The sequence below is a fragment of the Balaenoptera acutorostrata genome, chromosome 11 (assembly GCF_949987535.1).
Source record: "Balaenoptera acutorostrata chromosome 11, mBalAcu1.1, whole genome shotgun sequence".
Taxonomy (NCBI): domain Eukaryota; kingdom Metazoa; phylum Chordata; class Mammalia; order Artiodactyla; family Balaenopteridae; genus Balaenoptera; species Balaenoptera acutorostrata.
The window spans coordinates 98,163,866-98,182,313 of NC_080074.1; the positions used below are offsets into that span (position 1 = coordinate 98,163,866).

At 37.4% G+C, this 18,448-nt stretch overlaps 1 protein-coding gene across 1 annotated transcript; it reads left to right on the forward strand.

The window, feature by feature from the left end:
* Nucleotides 1-13,952: 13,952 nt before the first annotated feature.
* On the forward strand, nt 13,953-16,291 carry TAS2R42 (taste 2 receptor member 42). Its single transcript, XM_007196162.2, is given in 3 exon segments — nt 13,953-13,962; nt 15,362-15,734; nt 15,736-16,291. Coding segments are annotated over 3 exon segments (939 nt in total).
* The last annotated feature ends 2,157 nt before the right edge of the window (nt 16,292-18,448 follow it).

Here is an 18,448-nt window from a genome sequence, read left to right on the forward strand (position 1 = left end):
TAATTCCTTTTTGGGGGGTTGCAATTACAAACGCCATGGCAATGAAGATCATGCTTGTGCTTCTTTCAGCAGAATGATACGAATTTCTCTGGGGAGGCATATTAGTGTTGATTAAAGCTGTTGATGCCTCTTTTAGCTGGGCTAAAACTTGATTGTTTTAATCACGATAACTCTAAAAATGTAGAAAGCCGAGAGAGAAAGACTGATCAAAGAGTTGTCTATCAAAGTACGTATTTGTATGTCACTTGCACAGCTTTCACTCTTTTACCTGAGAGTGTTTCCCAGGGTCTGGGCTCCAGAGCTAATGTCACTTCCTCAGTGATCAGCGCTGCAGAAGGCATTTCTCGCCATCTCTGTGTCCAAGTGTCTACAGACTCAGCTCACCTCTGTGTCAGCAACATAAGGGGGTCTGAAACTTTCAGTTGTTCTTCCTCTGAGTTCATAGAGAAATACAACCACAACTTCTTTTATATGGGATCTAAAGCAGCACATATCTCCCTCCTGGTTTTATGAAGACATGCAAAAAGGAAGGAAGCAGATATCCTTCAAGGAGGGATTTTGTTCAAATGGTTAATGAATGACTCACTTTTCCTCCAGGTGGACTTTCTCTTAGAACAGGGACTTTGTCCCTTCTGCTTCTGAACGTTCATATTACTCTAAACTACTACCATGTCTTGCTTATTTCAAGATGCACATTTTTACATAGTCATCTTGGAAACTAGGATGTGGCTGATTATGTTTTCCAAAGATGGACAATATCTCATATGCAATGTTGTCTTCTTATAATGGGACTTCCGTCTTCAAGGGGTGAGGTCTGTGTCCTTTCCCTTGAAACTGGATGGAACTTGTAACTGCCTTGACCGTAATTTTAAAAATAATGTCTGAGAATATATGGATTCTTGAGTAAAAAATTAAAGGGACCCAAGGAATGATAGAATATTGTCACATTACATAAACAGTCTCAGAATAACAATATTAATACCACCACCAGCTATACAATTTTTGACAGCAGTTAAACTTTATTATTTTTTTGCATATGCTTTTCCCATTTCCCCCTCCTATTTTTAATTGGATTTCCCATAGCTACATTGTCAGATCATATAGCCATCACTGTCTCTCTAACTTTCACTTAGTTTTAGTTCTACAAGTAACTGTATGTTTAATGCTCCACCAGTATTTATATTGATACTCTCTAGGTATTTTGGTTGTCCTAGACTCATTCTCCAGTAAATTCTTTAAGAAGGGCTCATGAGAACAACAGTCCCTGAGTTAACAACTGTTTATGCCCTTTTACTGGAGTGTCATTTTTGCATATAGAAAATCACATTTGCTTTCTTTCCACATCTTTAATATGTTATTCCACTTTCTTTTGGCAAAGAGTATTATTGTGGAAAACTGTGAGGATGATCTGTTTTTATTCCTGTTGTAAGTCATTAGCAATTTTTCATAGATGCCCAAAGAATTTTTTCTTTTTCTTCAAAGTCCAATTGTCATATTAACATACGGCTTCATGTTAGTTGTCCTGGGTCAATATTCTCAGGTGGGCAATTTCTTCTTTCAATTTCTAGTTTCAAAACTTTTTTTTTTTTTAATTTCAGGAACACTCCTTGAGTTAGTGTTTTTAGAATTTGTTCTGTTACCTTGCTCTATTTTTCTTCTGTAAGGCCTCCTGGTAACTATAGGTTGGCTCTTCTTTGGCTAGTTTTCATATTTTTTACTTTCTCCAAAATCCCTTTTTATCTCTTCATTCCTCTGTGATTTTAAATTTATTTCCTTTATATCTCTAATTTCTTTTAAGGCATTATGTGTCATGTGTATTATTATTTTTGTTTTCCTTCTAGTTTAGACTTTGTTTATGAAGTGATTTTTAAATTTTATTTCTAATTCTTCCCTGAGTTTTCTGTTATCTCATTTCTATTAGAAGGTTCTGCTTTATGTTTTGTTTTTATGTTTTATCGTTTTTGTGTGCACCTTTTTGAAGTACTTTCATTGTCTGTAGGGATGTTATTCTGCTTCTTATTCTCCTTTTTTCTCATAATAGTTTTGTAAGAGATTTAACTTACATTCTTTAGCATTTAAAAAATTTGTATATGAAATCGCTTTTACATACACCTAAAGTTTTATAAGGAGACATGGGTCAGAGAGATAGCTTATCTAACTTCACAAAGCTTAGTCTTCTATTGTTTTCTTACAGCATTAAAAATGTAGTGGTTTGTTTTGTGACATTTCCTGGCCATGTTCTTGTCCTACATTTTCATCTGGACCGTCTCTTTTTTTGTCTCTTTTGTCCCTATTCTGCTCAGTTTTGATTACTGTCTCAGCAGTTTCTACTCACTGTGGGGCTCTGCTTGTAAGGGAGCTGTGGGTATCAGTTTTGAATGTTCACGTGGCACAAACAGCTCCCACCCCATCAGACCTCACTTAGGACCCTTGCACTCAGCTGTGCCTGGAATGGGCAAAATCCCTCACTTTCAGCTGCTTTTCTTACATTGGTCCTTTACCCATTCTGGTGATTACTGGTTGGCTGTTTTGGACATCTTAGGCTGATCAGAAGCAGCTTTTGTTTTCTTGTTGGTCAGTCACTTTTTAATGTCAGAGTTTGAAAAGATTCAAAAATAAGTCTCTATTGCAACCATATTTCTAAAATTCCATAACGTATTAACTTTTCTTGTTATGAAATAAGGATTTTTCCAGCTTTATTGAGATGTAATTGAGATTCAAAATTGTGTAAGTTTAAGGTATACAGTGTGAAAATTTGGTAGATGTATTTATTGTGAAATGATTACCATAAGGTTAGTCAACCTATCCTTCACCACACATAATTACCATTTTTTGTTGTTGTTATGATGAGAACATTTAAGATCTAGTCTCTTAGCAACTTTAAAGTATATAATATAGTATTAAGTATAGTCACCGTACTGTACCTTAGATCCTCAGAACTTATTCTTCTTATATCTGGATGTTTATACCCTTAGACCAACATCTCATTTCACTTTACCACCCCAGCTCCTGGCAACCACCAGTCTATCTCTGTTTCTATGGGTTTGGCTTTTTTTAGATACCACATATAAGTGAGAACATACAGTATTCATCTTTCTATGACTGACTTATTTCATCTAGCATAATGCCTTCAAGTTTTATCCATGTTGTTGTAAATGGATTTCATTCTTTTTTTATGATTGAATATATTCCATTGTGTGTGTCTATATATACATATAGTCCATAACTTCTTTATCCATTCATCCAGTGGACACAGGTTTTTTCCATATCTTGGCTATTGTGAATAATGCTGCAATGAATATGCAATGCAGGTATCTCTTCAAGATCCTGTTTTCATTTCCTTTCAGTAAATACCCAGAAGTGGGATCGCTGGATTGTATGGTAGTTCTGTTTTTAATTTATTGAGGAACTTCCATACTGTTTTCCATAGTGGCTGTACCAATTTACATTCCCACCAACAGTACACAAGGGTTTCCTTTTTTCCACATTCTCACCAGCTTTCGTTATCTCTTCTATTTCTTAATAGCCATTCTAACAGGTGTGAGGTGAGATCTCATTGTGGTTTTGATTTGCATTTCCCTGATGATTAGCGATGGTGAGCACCTTACAATATACAGTTGAGCCTTGAACAACATGGGAGTTAAAGAGGCACCAACCTTCCACACAGTTGACAATCTGCCCATAACTTTATAGTCGTCCCCTTCTATCTGTAGTTCTGCATCTGTGGATTCAACTGAACGCAGATCAGTCGTGGAGTACGGTAATATGTATTTAGTGAAAAAAAAAATCCATGTTTAAGTGAACCCATGCAGTTCAAACCTGTTTGTTCCAGGGCCAGCTGTACTTGTTGGCTGTTTGTATGCCTTCTTTGGAAAAATGTCTGTTCAGTTCCTTTGTACATTTTTAAATTGGATTCTGGGTTTTTTTGCTGAGTTACATGAGTTACTTATATATTTTGAACATTACCCCCTTATCAGATACATGGTTTGCAGATATTTTCTCTCATTCCATAGGCTGCCTTTTCATTTTGTTGATTGTTTCTTTTGCTGTGCAGAAGCTTTTCAGTAAGATATGGTGCCACTGGTTGATTTTTGTGGCTTTCGCTTTTGGTGTCTTATCCAAAAAATCATTGCCAAGACCAGTATCAAGGAGCTTTTCCTCTATGTTTTCTTCTAGCAGTTTTACAGTTTCAGGTCTTACACGTAAATCCTTAATTCATATCCAGTTAATTTTTGTGAGTGTAAAATAGGGGTCCAGTTTCACTCTTTTGCTTGTGAATATCCAGTATTTGCAACACCATTTTTTAAGGAGATTATTCTTTCCTCATTGAATATTCTTGTCTCCCTTGTCAAATATTACTTAACTGTATTTGCATGGGTTTATTTCTGGGCTCTCTATTCTGTTCCATTGGTCTATGTGTCTGTTTTTATGACAGTAGCATATGTTTTGATTACTAGAGCTTTCTAATATAGTTTGAAATCAGGAATTAATTTTTTATAATTAAAAAAAATCACCACATATATTTGGCTACTATGTTTCCAGTATAAATTAATGGAAATATATTTGATTTAACCTTAAGTTGTACAAAACATATCACGGAAAAGTTACACTACTTTCTGGTGAAAAAATATTGGGATAATTTTCTACATATTAGTAAAAATCTTAGGAGCTAAAAAGTGACAGACTGACAGCTCATTTACCCATACATACATACATATATATATATATATATATATATATATATATATTTTAATCCAAGTATGTCATTTAAAGTTCTAAATACTAATTTAAAATGAAGAAAACTACACTGAGATAGAGTTGAAAGCCTAATTAAAAATAGACATTTAACCTTGTCTTCATAATCAGAGCTGTGTTTAATTTTTAGAATTTCAAGTTTGAAAAGTATTAAGTTTAAAATCGAATTTAAATGGCAGAATTGTGTCAAGCATAGCATGGAAACTATAAAGCAAAAGACTGATACGTAGGACTTTATAAAAATAATAAAAATTTTATATAGCAATAACAGAAACAAAAGACAAGAAAAAAAAAACCAACAACCCAAAACCAAAGAAGCTTAAATAACAAATGAGAAACTGTGATAAGTAGTTACGCCATTTTAGAGAGAGAGTTACTTTTTACAAATTGTGTAATAAAAGGCTCAAGATTGCCTTCTTTATCAAAAATGCCTGATCCTGTACTGCATAAGACTTGTGACTTCTAGGTGCAAGATGCAAGGTCACTGTTATAGCTAGGATATGGGATGTTCCATTTTGGAAATGTTTCTGGTTGGGAGCTTGTTTCTTCTTTTCTTAACTAAAGGTACAGACAGTAAGAATGGTCTGAACTATTCTTGACCAACCAATAAGCAAGAACATATTCTGTATCCTTCTTATTATTAATCCTCATTCTATTTTGTGGTCATACAACTGTGTTCTTATTTTACAGGACGTATTCCTACCCTCTCATTGATCCAAAAGGAACATAAACAATCATCTCTGCATCTGTCTTAGCCCGGAAGCATCTCTTGCATCTGCTTCTCAGCCTGCCTAGGGACTTGGAAGAGTAGCTAATAAAGATTTAGAGGGGGCAGTAAGCAACATGTGTCCCTCTCAACTTTGGTGCCAATTGAGAAGTAGTCTCAGGAATCACACATATTTGAGATAAAAATATCAGATTTAACATGGATAAGACTTTTAAAAAATGGAAGTATATTGACATACAATGTTGTATTAATTTCAGGTGTATAACATAGTGATTCAACATTTATATACATTACGAGATGATCACCAGAAGTCTAGTTACCATCTGTCACCATTTAAACTTATTACAATATTATTGACTGTCTTCCCTATTATGTATATTATATCCCCATGTCTTATTTATTTTATAACTAGAAGTTTGTGCCTCTTAATCCCGTTCACCTAGTTTGCCCATTCTCCCATCCCCTTCCTCTCTGGTAACCACCAGTTTTTTTCTGTATCTGTGAGTCTGCTGATGTTTTCTATGGCCTGAATTGGGCTATCAAATATAATATCTCTGAATATAAATTATTACCCAAGATGGGACACCTTCCTTCTTTATGAAAGAATCTGTTCCAGGAAGTTGAAGTTGACTCTATGAAAGAGCAAAAAAAAATTTCTACCATGGAAGCATCACTTGGAAAAGATTAGAGAAAATTCAGTAGGGGCTGAACTTCACAGGCTCAGTGGTTTTCTTGGTCTCACTGAGTAGGTAGATAAGAGTAACTTAGGGCTACAGATAAATAGTGTTTTTTCCATTCACTGTCCTGGGAAGTGAAAGTTTTCTTCCTTCTGTGGAATCCTGATGACTGGGATATAAACTCTATAGGTTTATGTTCTACTATAACCCAGTTAGTGTAACAATCACAACCTGTGGTCTGTCTTCCTTAGATGAGGAAACCAGTGCCCACCCATCTTCAGGAGAACTCTCCCAATACTATCCACTGCTTTCTTTTGTTTTCTGTGGGATCTACTGGAGAACAGTTAAACCTTTATCCCTAGAGGTCTCTGAAATTGGTCAGAAGAGCTCATTAAATTAGCTTTAGGGCCCAATTCTTTACTTGGCTGAAGTTTTCCTCCTATTTTCTGTTCCAAATTATGCCTGGCGGAATGCTCCAAAGCAATTCATCAGAGCTTAGGTAATGACGTCAAATACTATAATGTTACAATATTACACATTGTAACACATGCACAATGTTAACAATTCCTTGAATTAGGATATAACTCTCCATTATCAAATTTTAAAGTGAAATTATCACCCCCAAATTAATTCCATCTGCTCTTGTAAATTCATGTACAAATTAATTCTCACCAAGGTTTATTCTGCTCGGTGTTGGCTGGAGGGCCTCCCTTGATGCCTGGGTACAGTCATGACGGGGCTTCCTTTCCATACAATGGTGCTGTTCCTTCAGGATGTCATAAGTTATCTTTCATATGCCCTACCTTTGAAGAGTCCAGGGAGTTAAAAAGATCGCAGCATCAAATCAACAGAAAATTTAGCAAACACGAGACTGTTTTCAATTCCTGTGAAAGTTATCCTAGGCAGAATTGTGGTCTCAGAACCCAGTGTGTAAGTATAATTTAGACTCATTCCTGTTGGAATCGAGGACCATATCAGACCATCTCTGAGGGAAGAAGAGTAGACAGAAGTTTTCTTGGTTTAGCCTCACTAGGATGTCAGTCTGTCTTGCTACCTGTCCAGTAATCAGTGATAGAGGAATTTAAACTCAGCTGGGAGAAGTAGCCCATCAACAAGTTAATTGTAAAGAGAAACACATTAAATCACACCACAGAGATGGGATCAGCAAAATCCAAGCTGTGGGAAATTCTTCGAAACAAATGATCAGATTTTTTTTCAACAAATAAATAGCAGGGGAAAAAAGACATGGTGAGAGACACTACTGATTAAAAGAGACTTAAAAGATACACCCACCAGCTGCAGTGTATGAACCTTTTTTGGATTTTGACCTAAAAAGCTTTGAACAAATACATTTATTATTTATGAGACAGTTGGGTATTTGAACACTGACTAGATATTTAATAATAGTAAGGAATTATTAACTTATTTTTGGTATATTAATTGTGATTCAGAAAAAGCATCCTTATCTTATGGAGATACACGCTGAAACATTTGATAATAAAAAGTTGATATGATATATAGGATATGCTTTAACATAGGAGGGGAAGAAAGGATGATGGTATTGATGTAATTAGATTGGCCATGAGGTGATAATTGTTGAAGCTGCATTATGGGTACACGGATGTATATTATTCTAGTCTGTATGCTGTGTATAAATTTGCATTTTCATAGTAAAAAGTATTTAAAATGTTCATTATGGCACTATGTTGAGCATACCTGGGAAAAAATTCCAGCTCTGCAAATTGTCTTCTCTGTAGGAGTAGAATTTAAGATTGTCCAACTCTGTTGGTATATTTTCTTTTCTCTTTTTCTTATTGAAGTATAGTTGATTTACAATATCATATTAGTTTCAGGTGTACAACATAGTGATTCAAAGTTTTTATAGATCCTGCTCCATTTAAAGTTATCATAAAATGTTAGCTATATTCCCTGTGCTGTACCGCAGCGGTCCCCAACCTTTTTGGCACCAGGGACTGGTTTCGTGGAAGACAGTTTTTCCACAGACTCGTGTTGGGGGGATGGTTTCGGGATGATTCAAGCGCATTACGTTTATTGTGCGCTTTATTTCTATTATTATTACACTGTAATATATAATGAAATAATTATGCAACTCACCATAATGCTGACAAGAGGCGGAGCTCAGGAGGTAATGCGAGCGATGGGGAGCAGCTGTAAATATGGATGAAGCTTCACTCGCTCCCCCGCCGCTCACCTCCTGCTGTGTGGCCCTGTTCCTAACAGGCCACGGACCAGTAGTGGTCTGTGGCCCAGGGGTTGGGGACCCCTGCTATACAATATATCCTTGTAGCTTATTTATTTTATACATAGTAGCTTGTACCTCTTAAAGGGATCTTTTCTTTATTCTTCCAGTCAAAGCTCCACTCTCAGCCACCATCCTCTGGTCACGGGGAGGCTGACTTGCATCAATGGATTCCCTGTACTTTGGTTTCCATTTGGGTTTGGCCAACAGGAAATCAGAGAGATGGGAGAGTGAGGGTCACAGCAGGCTGGCCGTAATCCTGGATGGAAGGTCATATAGCTCATCTCAGGCAACCTCTCCATTCTGATTTCTCTGTCTTTGGGTTATGGCAACTTCTCCTGTCCTTGTTCTTTCAGGCCTTGAGGTGATAATGGCATCCTGTTTCCAACCCCCAGTTTGCTGCATTATCCCTTATGATTTCCCTGTTTACTGCCCACCTTATGAACATTTGCATGCAGGTTTTTGCGTGGACATAAATTTTTAAATCACTTGGGAAAATACCTAGGAGTGCAATATGTCGTTTTGTAAGAAACTGTTAAACTCTCTTCTAAAGTGGCTCTACCATTTTGCATTTCCACCAGCAATGAATGAGAGTTCTTGTTGCTTGGCATCCTTGCCCGCAATTGGTATTGTCAGTTAGTTTTCATTTTAGCCATTCTAACAGGTATATAGTAATATCTCGTTGTTTTAATTTTCAATTCCCTATTGACATATGATGTTGTGTTTAGGTTCTTTTTTTTTTTTAATATGAATGTCCAGTTGTTCCAGCATCATTTTTGGGAAAGAGAATCTTTTCTTCATTGAATTGCTTTTGTTCCTTTGTCAAAGATTGGTCGACTATATTTGTTTGAATCTATTTCTGGGCTCTCTCTTCTGCTGAGAAACATCATAGAAAGTAAAAATCATTCTGTCCATCCATTGCCTATAAAGCTAGACACTGAAATTGTACTCTTCTTGTTATGGGCTTTATTAGAACTAGACTGTTACTATCCTAACATTAAATTCCTTTCCCAAGACCTACAAAGTCCAAATCTAAGCCTCAGTGAGTCAGGTTAATGCCAATCACAGTGGTCTCACACTAAAGTCACAGAGGATCTCATTCCAGGGTCCTAGAAATCTTCCCTGTTAAGACCATGGGGGATTTCACACTGACACCACAGAGGCTTTATAGTGAGGCCACGGAGGTCTGTCACTAAAGCCACAGAGATATCTTAGCAAGTTCCAAACGTTTCACTCAGTTTCTTGGGTCCTATGTGCTTCTTGGAGCCCAGGAAGTTTTGCATGACTTCCAGATTCTTCAAATTTCAACAGGTGAAAATCATAGGGTTTGCCTAGGAATTTGCTCTTGTCATTTGAATACAGTGAAAACCACTGCATCTCATGCTACTCTTCATGCCTTACCCATCAGGCCAAATAGAGGTCACTAGTCTGCATGTAAGAGTTTTCTGGTTTATGATGATGGAAAGGTAAAGAGTCACATAGGACTTTTTGTTTATCTGATCAGTTCTTAATCTTTGAAATCAGAATGCCAATTTGTAACCAGTTCTGTTCTAATGAGTTCACAGTAGATAGAAATAATTATTGCATAATTCCTGATTCTGGACCTGGGTAGTAATGATTGTTAATAGTAACTAATACTTGTATATAGTTTAAAAGTTTATGAGCATTTTTACATATTCTGTCCTTTTTAATCTTTAATTTTGTGACTTAGGAACCATTTGCTCCATTTTAAGAGAGAATGTTCACAAAACCCATTAGTAAGCTGTTAAGGACTAAATGCACTTTTCTTCTCATAAGGGAAGGAGCTAAGGCTCAGAGAAATGGGCCAGTCACAAAGGAAGCTAGTCTCAATTCCAGGTGCCACCCGGTGCTTCCCATGGTACTGCCCTTTTACTCTGATGCCTTTGAATGGGGAAATGACATCAGAGTCCCCAAAGGAGGAGTGAATAAATAAAAATGCCAGCAGAGGTCAAGATCTGGTGGCACTGAAGGGAGATGCAGTTCATTGACTGACTCGCTTGAAGGTGGCAGGATTGGTCTACGGACACAAAACACAGTAGGAAAGTGTCATTTACGACACAGGGGTGCCTGTTTCCCAACTAGGAGGAAAGGCATCAATACGTTCAGTTTCAAATATCCACCCTAAGTCAAGCTTTTGTGTTCCTGTGGAAGATAAAGAAGACAATATACAAAGGGTCTTGCTGAATCATGAAAAGTGGCATAAAGTAGGTATCAAGAGTCCAGATTCTGGAGTCAAAGGGCCTGGGTTTGAAACTTACTAGCTTTGTTACTAATTTTTCTGGTCACCAATTCTCATGTGACCAGAACACTACCAAGCAGTTCTCCACCACCAGCTGGGTGTCTTACAGTTCAACTCAGTTCACCAACCTGAAAGCTCTCTGAAAACTTTTGTTTTTTTTAATGGAGACTTCATTATATAGGTATGATTGATTAAATCGTTGACCATGGTGATTGATTCAACCTCCAGCCTTGCTGCTTCCCCCCACCCCCAGAGGTCAGGTGGGTGGGACTGAAAGTTCCAACCCTCTCATGACAGGGTTAGTTCCCTTGGCAATCAACCCCATCCTTAGGTTACCTAGGGGCTTTTAAAAATTAACCTCATTAATGTAACATAAGACACCTTTTATCACTCTCATAACTTAGGAAATTCCAAGGGTTTTAGGAGCTCTGTGCCAGAAGACCAAATATATATTTATTATAAATCACAATATCACAGTGACCTTGGGCAGATTACTTATCCTCTTTGTGCCTTGGTTTTTCTTTTCTAAAAAGTAGAGTAATATTGTAATAATAAATTATTTACATAATTAATACATTAGTTTAAAATTTGAATTAATTAACAGATATAAAGCACTTAGAACAGTGCCTGGCACATACTATTTATTATTATTTTTGTTATTATTATTGTTATTACTACCATGGGGTTTGAGGAGAAAGATTGTGCTAAATGGAAATAATTGACTTGAGATTTAAAAAACAAAAATCAAATAAAACTCTTTGGGCTCTGAGAGTCTTCTGTGGGTCAATTTATGTAAGTTAAACATCAGTTATTTCAATACAAAATTTCTATCTGATTTCTACACATACAGTATGTATTTCATTGGTATTAAAATGCTCTGTAGGGTCGGGGTGGTAAAGGGAATTCAGAGATAATTTGTTTAACACCACCCTAGGAAATTACAATGCAGGGCAAGTAAAAATGTAACACATAAAGCCTTTAAAAACTACAGTTGTTGAAATTGAAGTCAGATTTCCAAAATATGGCCCTTTGTGCCACTGGTTCTTCCTCTAAAACTGATTAAAACAGAGGCAGATACATTATGGCCTCCGTTGTTACTTAGGATTGTATAGTGAGAGAAATAAATGCAGCAATTACAAAATCTATAACACATTGAATTGATTTTTTTTAATTTTAGAATTTTATTTACTTTTTTATACAGCAGGATCTTATTAGTTATCCATTTTATACATTAGTGTATACATGTCAATCCCAATCTCCCAATTCATCCCACCACCACCACCTGCCACTTTCCCCCCTTGGTGTCCATACGTTTCTTCTCTACATCTGTGTTTCTATTTCTGCCCTGTGAACCGGTTCATCTGTACCATTTTTCTAGGTTCCACATATATGTGTTAATATACGATATTTGTTCTTCTCTTTCTGACTTATTTCACTGTGTATGACAGTCTCTAGATCGATCCATGTCTCTACAAATGACCCAATTTCGTTCCTTTTTATGGCTGAGTAATATTCCATTGTATATATGTACCACATCTTCTTTATCCATTCGTCTGTCGATGGGCATTTAGGTTGCTTCCATGACCTGGCTATTGTAAACAGTGCTGGAGTGAGCATTGGGGTGCGTGTGTCTTTTTGAATTATGGTTTTCTCTGGGTATATGCCCAGTAGTGGGATTGCTGGGTCATATGGTAGTTCTATTTTTAGTTTTTTAAGGAACCTCCATACTGTTCTCCATAGTGGCTGTATCAATTTACATTCCCACCAACAGTGCAAGAGGGTTCCTAGAAGTAGTTCTTTTTCATGAAGAAAAATACAAAGGCTTCCACATGTTGGTTGCCTGATGTGTATGTTTTTGTGATTCAGTATGACTTCTGATTTGAACCAGGAGACTCGAGAGCAGTGTTGGTTATTTCAAGGTTAGTACAGAAACCTCTCATGAATTCATACATGTTATAAAATTGTCTCTAGTTTTAAGGGGTTACCATCTTTTCTTGCTCTAATACTAGTTTCGCAGTCAAGTCTTACTCATTTTCTCTTTTTCGGTATTCCCAATAAGATTACCAACCAAGTTAGCACTCATTCACTTGACATATAGTAATTGAGGGCCTGCAGTCCCTCGTTGTTCTAGGAATTGGAAATAGATCAGTGGAGACAAAAAATAGTCCCTTTCCTCATGGAGCACACATGATTGCCAACGTGGCTAAGGTTGTGTAGTGTAAGTGCCTGACAACAAGCTTTTGATTGCAGAGGCATCCATTTCAAGGACCTCCATCATTTTTTTTTTTTTTTTTTTTTGGCCATGCTGTGAGGCTTGTGGGATCTTAGTTCCCCCACAGGGGATTGAACCTGCGCCTGAGGCAGTGAAACCGCTGGACCGCCAGGTATTTCCCAAGGGCCTCCATCTTGACTAGACATTGCCAGCTGTCTACAGCTACTACTAAAACACCTAGATAAGAAGCCAGGTTGCCCCCACCCTTGAAGTTTCCCATTTAGAAGATGCCAGGTAACCTAGATAACAGACTGTTGACTCAAGTGACTCCATTTCTCCCTTTCCAAGCCCTAATTCCCCCTCTTATGTTTTTTTTTTTTTTAGAATAGATTTTTTTTAAAAAAAATAAATTTATTTATTTATTTTTGGCTGTGTTGGGTCTTCGTTTCTGTGCGAGGGCTTTCTCCAGTTGCGGCGAGCGGGGGCCACTCTTCATCGCGGTGCGCGGGCCTCTCACTGTCGCGGCCTCTCGTTGCGGAGCACAGGCTCCACACGCGCAGGCTCAGTAGTTGTGGCTCACGGGCCCAGTTGCTCCGCGGCATGTGGGATCTTCCCAGACCAGGGCTCGAACCCGCGTCCCCTGCATTGGCAGGCAGATTCTCAACCACTGCACCACCAGGGAAGCCCCCCCCCCCTTATGTTTTAAATTCGCTGTTAAAGAGTGAACCTGTGAAACCCTAGGCACCCTCCCCTCAACCCCAGTAAAGGCAGAGCCCCAGGGGCTTTCTTCTCTCTCTCTCTCTCTCCTCCTGACTTCACTGTATAGCCCTTGCTGTGCTGTGTACCCTCCAGGACCTGTGAGTAATAAACCTTGTTTTTTCCTGATGGTTATTGCGGAGGTGAGTCTTGCATTCATAATAAGAACCACAGCAGCAGGTCCAGCCACAGCACTGGCTCTGGTGGGGAAGTGTCTCTGGGGGCTCCTACAGGTAGTTTGGGCCCAGGTGAGTGCCTCAGGCATTCCTAGCCAATAGCATCTCTATAGAGAGGCTGAGACCGACATGAATTCTGGTTAGTCAACCAGAATCAGAATGGGCTGAATGGGAAATGCATTGTCAGAGGACAGTGGGCAAAATCCTGTCTTGTTCGTGGAGAACCTTCATAGATTTGCATCTTGTGAGTAGAAAGATGTTTTGCCTGGGTTTAGGAGGCACTGTGCAGCACACATCAAGGAGCTCTCAGTGAGCGCCGACAGTGTACCCCAGACCAATTAAGTCAGAATCCCTAAGAGCGGCTCACAGGCATTTATATATATGTATAGCTCCCTAGGTAACTCCTCTTTACAGTCAAGGTTGAAAACCATTGCATTAGAGTTACCTGTTTGTTAAAGCAAAAAAAACAAGCGAAAATATATTTTACTGTAAATTAATTTTTTATGAGATGAAGAATGTTATCAAAAGCAGAATTAATGAAAAGGAGAACCTCCCTCCTACCCATCCACCCACTGCCTTTCTTTTCTTTTTTTCTACCTTATTTTTTTTCTTACTGTTTTTTTTGTCTCAGCTGACAATAGCTAATTCAGAATCAAATAGGCAGGAACTCGTTGGAAACAAAGCTAAAAAATTCAGAGTAGTAGCTCAGGTAGAGGTATGATTTTGGTACCTTTCCATATGCTTTTACATCATTCTGTAAAATCATTTCCATTTTTATCTATTTCTTCAAAAAATCCTAAACAGCTTCAAGACCTATGCCAGTTGTCACTATCCGCAGGAAACTAGAATTAATTATACACAATAGATTTCGTAGCACCCTCCTCGTAGCACCAAAATGTTGTAATTGTATTTTGGTCAAACTTTTGTCATATTCAATAGTAATAGTTTATTTAATGTTGCTTTTTCCACTACTCTGTGAGCTCCTTGATATTGCTTCTCTTTATTACACTTGTTTCATCTATAACAGTATCTGAAACATTACGGATTTTATTAAATGAAATTGATGAATAATGCTTGTATTGTAGAGGTTATTTTTAGAGAACTCTATTAAAATTAAGAAACTTGAATCTAAATGGTATTGAGTTTCTGTTGAAAAAGAAAGTACAAATCAGTATAAAGAAATCTGTCTCATATTTGCATGTTTGACTTTTCCAGATGTCCTCACAACTGGAAAATTGCTGCCAGTGCCAATGATGAGTGGGCACATTTACTGTTTAATTTGGCAATCAGTAGCTGATTGAAAGTAATGTTAAGTTTTTCATTTAGAGCTGTGAGACTAGGTCTCCTTGCACAAATTTCAGACCTATGGCTGGAATAAAAGAGGAAGTTCTTTATGAAGATAAGTGAGATGGTATCTGAGTTTCACTGAGCATTTTTTAGTACAAAAGTGAAAAGTATCAAACTGGATATCATACAACACTTTGACCGCCAAAAAAATCAGTGAAAAATAGTATTAGCTTTCTGGATTCTTTCTACAGCACTGCCATCTGGAGTTGAAAATACTTTTCTGGTAGAGGTAATAGGAGAATTCATGATTGGAATGCTGGGGAATGGGTTCATTGTACTAGTTAACTGCATTGACTGGGTGAAGAGACCGAAGTTCTCATCAGCTGACTGCATCCTCACCGGCCTGGCAATCTCCAGAATCAGTCAACGTTGGAAAATGCTATTTGACTCGTTTGTACTGGTGTTATGGCCACATCTATATGCCATTGATAAACTGGCAAAAATTTTTTGGACCCTGTCCAATCACCTAGCTACCTGGTTTGCTACCTGTCTAAGTGTTTTCTGCCTCTTTAAAGTAGCCAGTTCCTCCCACCCCTGCTTCACCTGGCTGCGGTGGCAAATTCGTAGTGGTACTTGTGCTTCTGTTGGGGTCTTTGTTCTTACTGTTTTTGAACTTTGAATTAGTAGATGCGTTTAATGGTGTCTGGACTAACGTCTACAAAATATATGAAAGAAACTCAACAGGGCCCTCAGATGTAAGTAAAACTCTGTATCTTGACGTGTTGATTGTTTTCACCTTCATCTGCCTAATCCCCTTTCTTCTGTCCCTGACCTCATTGCTCCTTTTATTCCTCTCCTTGATGAGACACACCAGGAATTTGCAGCTCAACCCCAGCTCAAAGGACTTCAGCATAGAGGCCCATAAAAGAGCCATGAAAATGGTGATGTCTTTCCTCCTCCTCTTCACGGTTCACGTTTCTTCTGTCCTATTAACAGGTTGGGTTTTCCTTAAACTGCAGAAACATCAAGCCAATTTGGTTGTCATGTTAACTTTGACTCTTTTTCCTTCAAGCCACTCATTTATCCTAGTTTTGGCAAACAGCAAGCTGAGACAAAATGCCTTAGGACTACTGTGGTATCTTAACTGCCACCTGAAAAGAGTGAAACCTGTAGCTTCATAGACTTTCCCAGAATTTTCTATATTCCAAGAGAACTGAATTAATGAAGAGACATTGAAGATCCATTTTGACTTCTGTTTTTCTCACTGGATTCTTTGAGATACTATTGTGCCTCACAAATTTTCCCTAGAATGGCCTACAAACTAACAATCTACTCACATAGGTGAGTAGATTTTTTAAAAGCGAACATCATTGTCATCGTAACACTTTCTAGTAACAAGAAAATATTAGAGACACTATGAATATAAAATATATAATGCAATATGTATTCATTTTATATATGCTGGAAAATACTTACTACAGTCATATGTCAGGAAAAAACCCCATGATTATTTAGACATGAAAATCCTTTCCAAGGTAGAGTAGGTGAAATATTTGTACAATATTAAGTTAAAAATAAATCAAGGAATAAAAATTTTGTAAGCATGGAATCTTAAAATGGCAGACGTAACTTTTAAAACAGAGGATCAGACTATCTATCATTAGGGATCCAAGCTAGACTAGCCACTACCTTTCTAGAATAAGAAAAAAATCAACTGAATTTATAAAAAGGTACTGAATAATTATCCCTAAGTGTATAATAATACTTATGTGTCTACTTTTACACGGAATTTGTATGGGGTGTGTGTGTGTGCATCTAAGGATTATATGAACAGTAATGTCCCTGGTCAGAGAGGATAAAAACAACCAACTCACCAGAGATAAAAACAAAGTTTACAAGAGAATATCACATATTTGTAGAAGTTTTGGACATGTTTGTGTGCATATATAGTGCTGAGTTGACATTTATAGTAATTAAAGTAAAAGCAGCTGAAAATGTCTATACATCTTAAGGCCAGCAGGTGGCAAAATTGTGCTTGCTAATGGTATTACAATTTTGAATACAATAATTCATAATTTTGCTAGTAATTTTAGAGATTACAATTGTAAACATTTTTTAAAACCATAAAAAATTAAGAAATTTTTGTTAGGATTTATAGTTGCCATAATTATTCAGTGGTAGAAGCAAACAAACAAAAAAACCCAAAAACAACGTTGAAAATATGTGGGTTACAAATTAATTTTGATGGAGCAGTAGGCCAAGTCTGACACTAGGAAGAATGTAAGAACCATAAGAGCTTTGTAAAGCGTACCCTTACTCCAGGGAACAGGGCTATGGGGTACTCTGATGTATCCATGATGATGATGATACATGTATATGCAGATCTCCATAAAGATTTAGATTTCTAAGCTGCATTCATTATGTTGGACACTATGTAAGAAATTTCCTGGGTGGGGGTAGGGGGAATTACATGAAGGTGGTCAAAAGATACAAATTTCCAGTTATAAGATAAATAGTACTGGGGAAGTAATGTACAGTGTGATGACTATAATTAACATTGCTGTATGGTATATTGGAAAGTTGCTAAGAGAGTGGTTTGTAAAAGTTCTCATCACAAGGAAAAAGACATCTTTTTTTTGGTATTCATACTAGATGATGGATGTTAACTAAACTTATTGTGGTAATCATTTTGCAATATATGTAAATCAAATTGTTATGTGTACACCTTAAACTTATACAGTGCTGTGTGTCAATTATATCTCAATAAAACTGAAAGAAAAAATAAATTTCCTAATGGTTGTCACTGGGATTATCTTGTTTTAGGAAAGGTGAAATTCTAATTATACTGGTTATATTTAGATTCAGTACTGAGGATAATTTGATTTAGAATCCCTTTCAGTAAAAAAGTTTAAAATTACTTTGTACTTATTAGAAGTAAGCATAGTTTTAGTTTTTAGATTTACATTTCAGTGTTACTAAACTTTTCTTTAATGACCTATAAGATAAAAAAAGATTTAGGCAAGTATGCATAGCCCTGGGTGCTTATGAGTGGAATTTAGCAGTAAATGTCTCATTAGGATTAAGTTCTCCCTACTCATGTACTAATCTTGGAGAGGTGAAGCTATAAGAAGTAGGGGCCTGGGAACTTCCCTGGTGGTGCAGTGGTTAAGAATCCACCTGCCAATGCAGGGGGCACAGGTTCGAGCCCTGCTCCGGGAGGATCCCACATGCCCCGGAGCAACTAGGTCCCTGTGCCACAACTACTGAGCCTGCGCTCTAATGCCTGTGAGCCACAACTACTGAAGCCTGCGCGCCTAGAGCCCGTGCTCCACAACAAG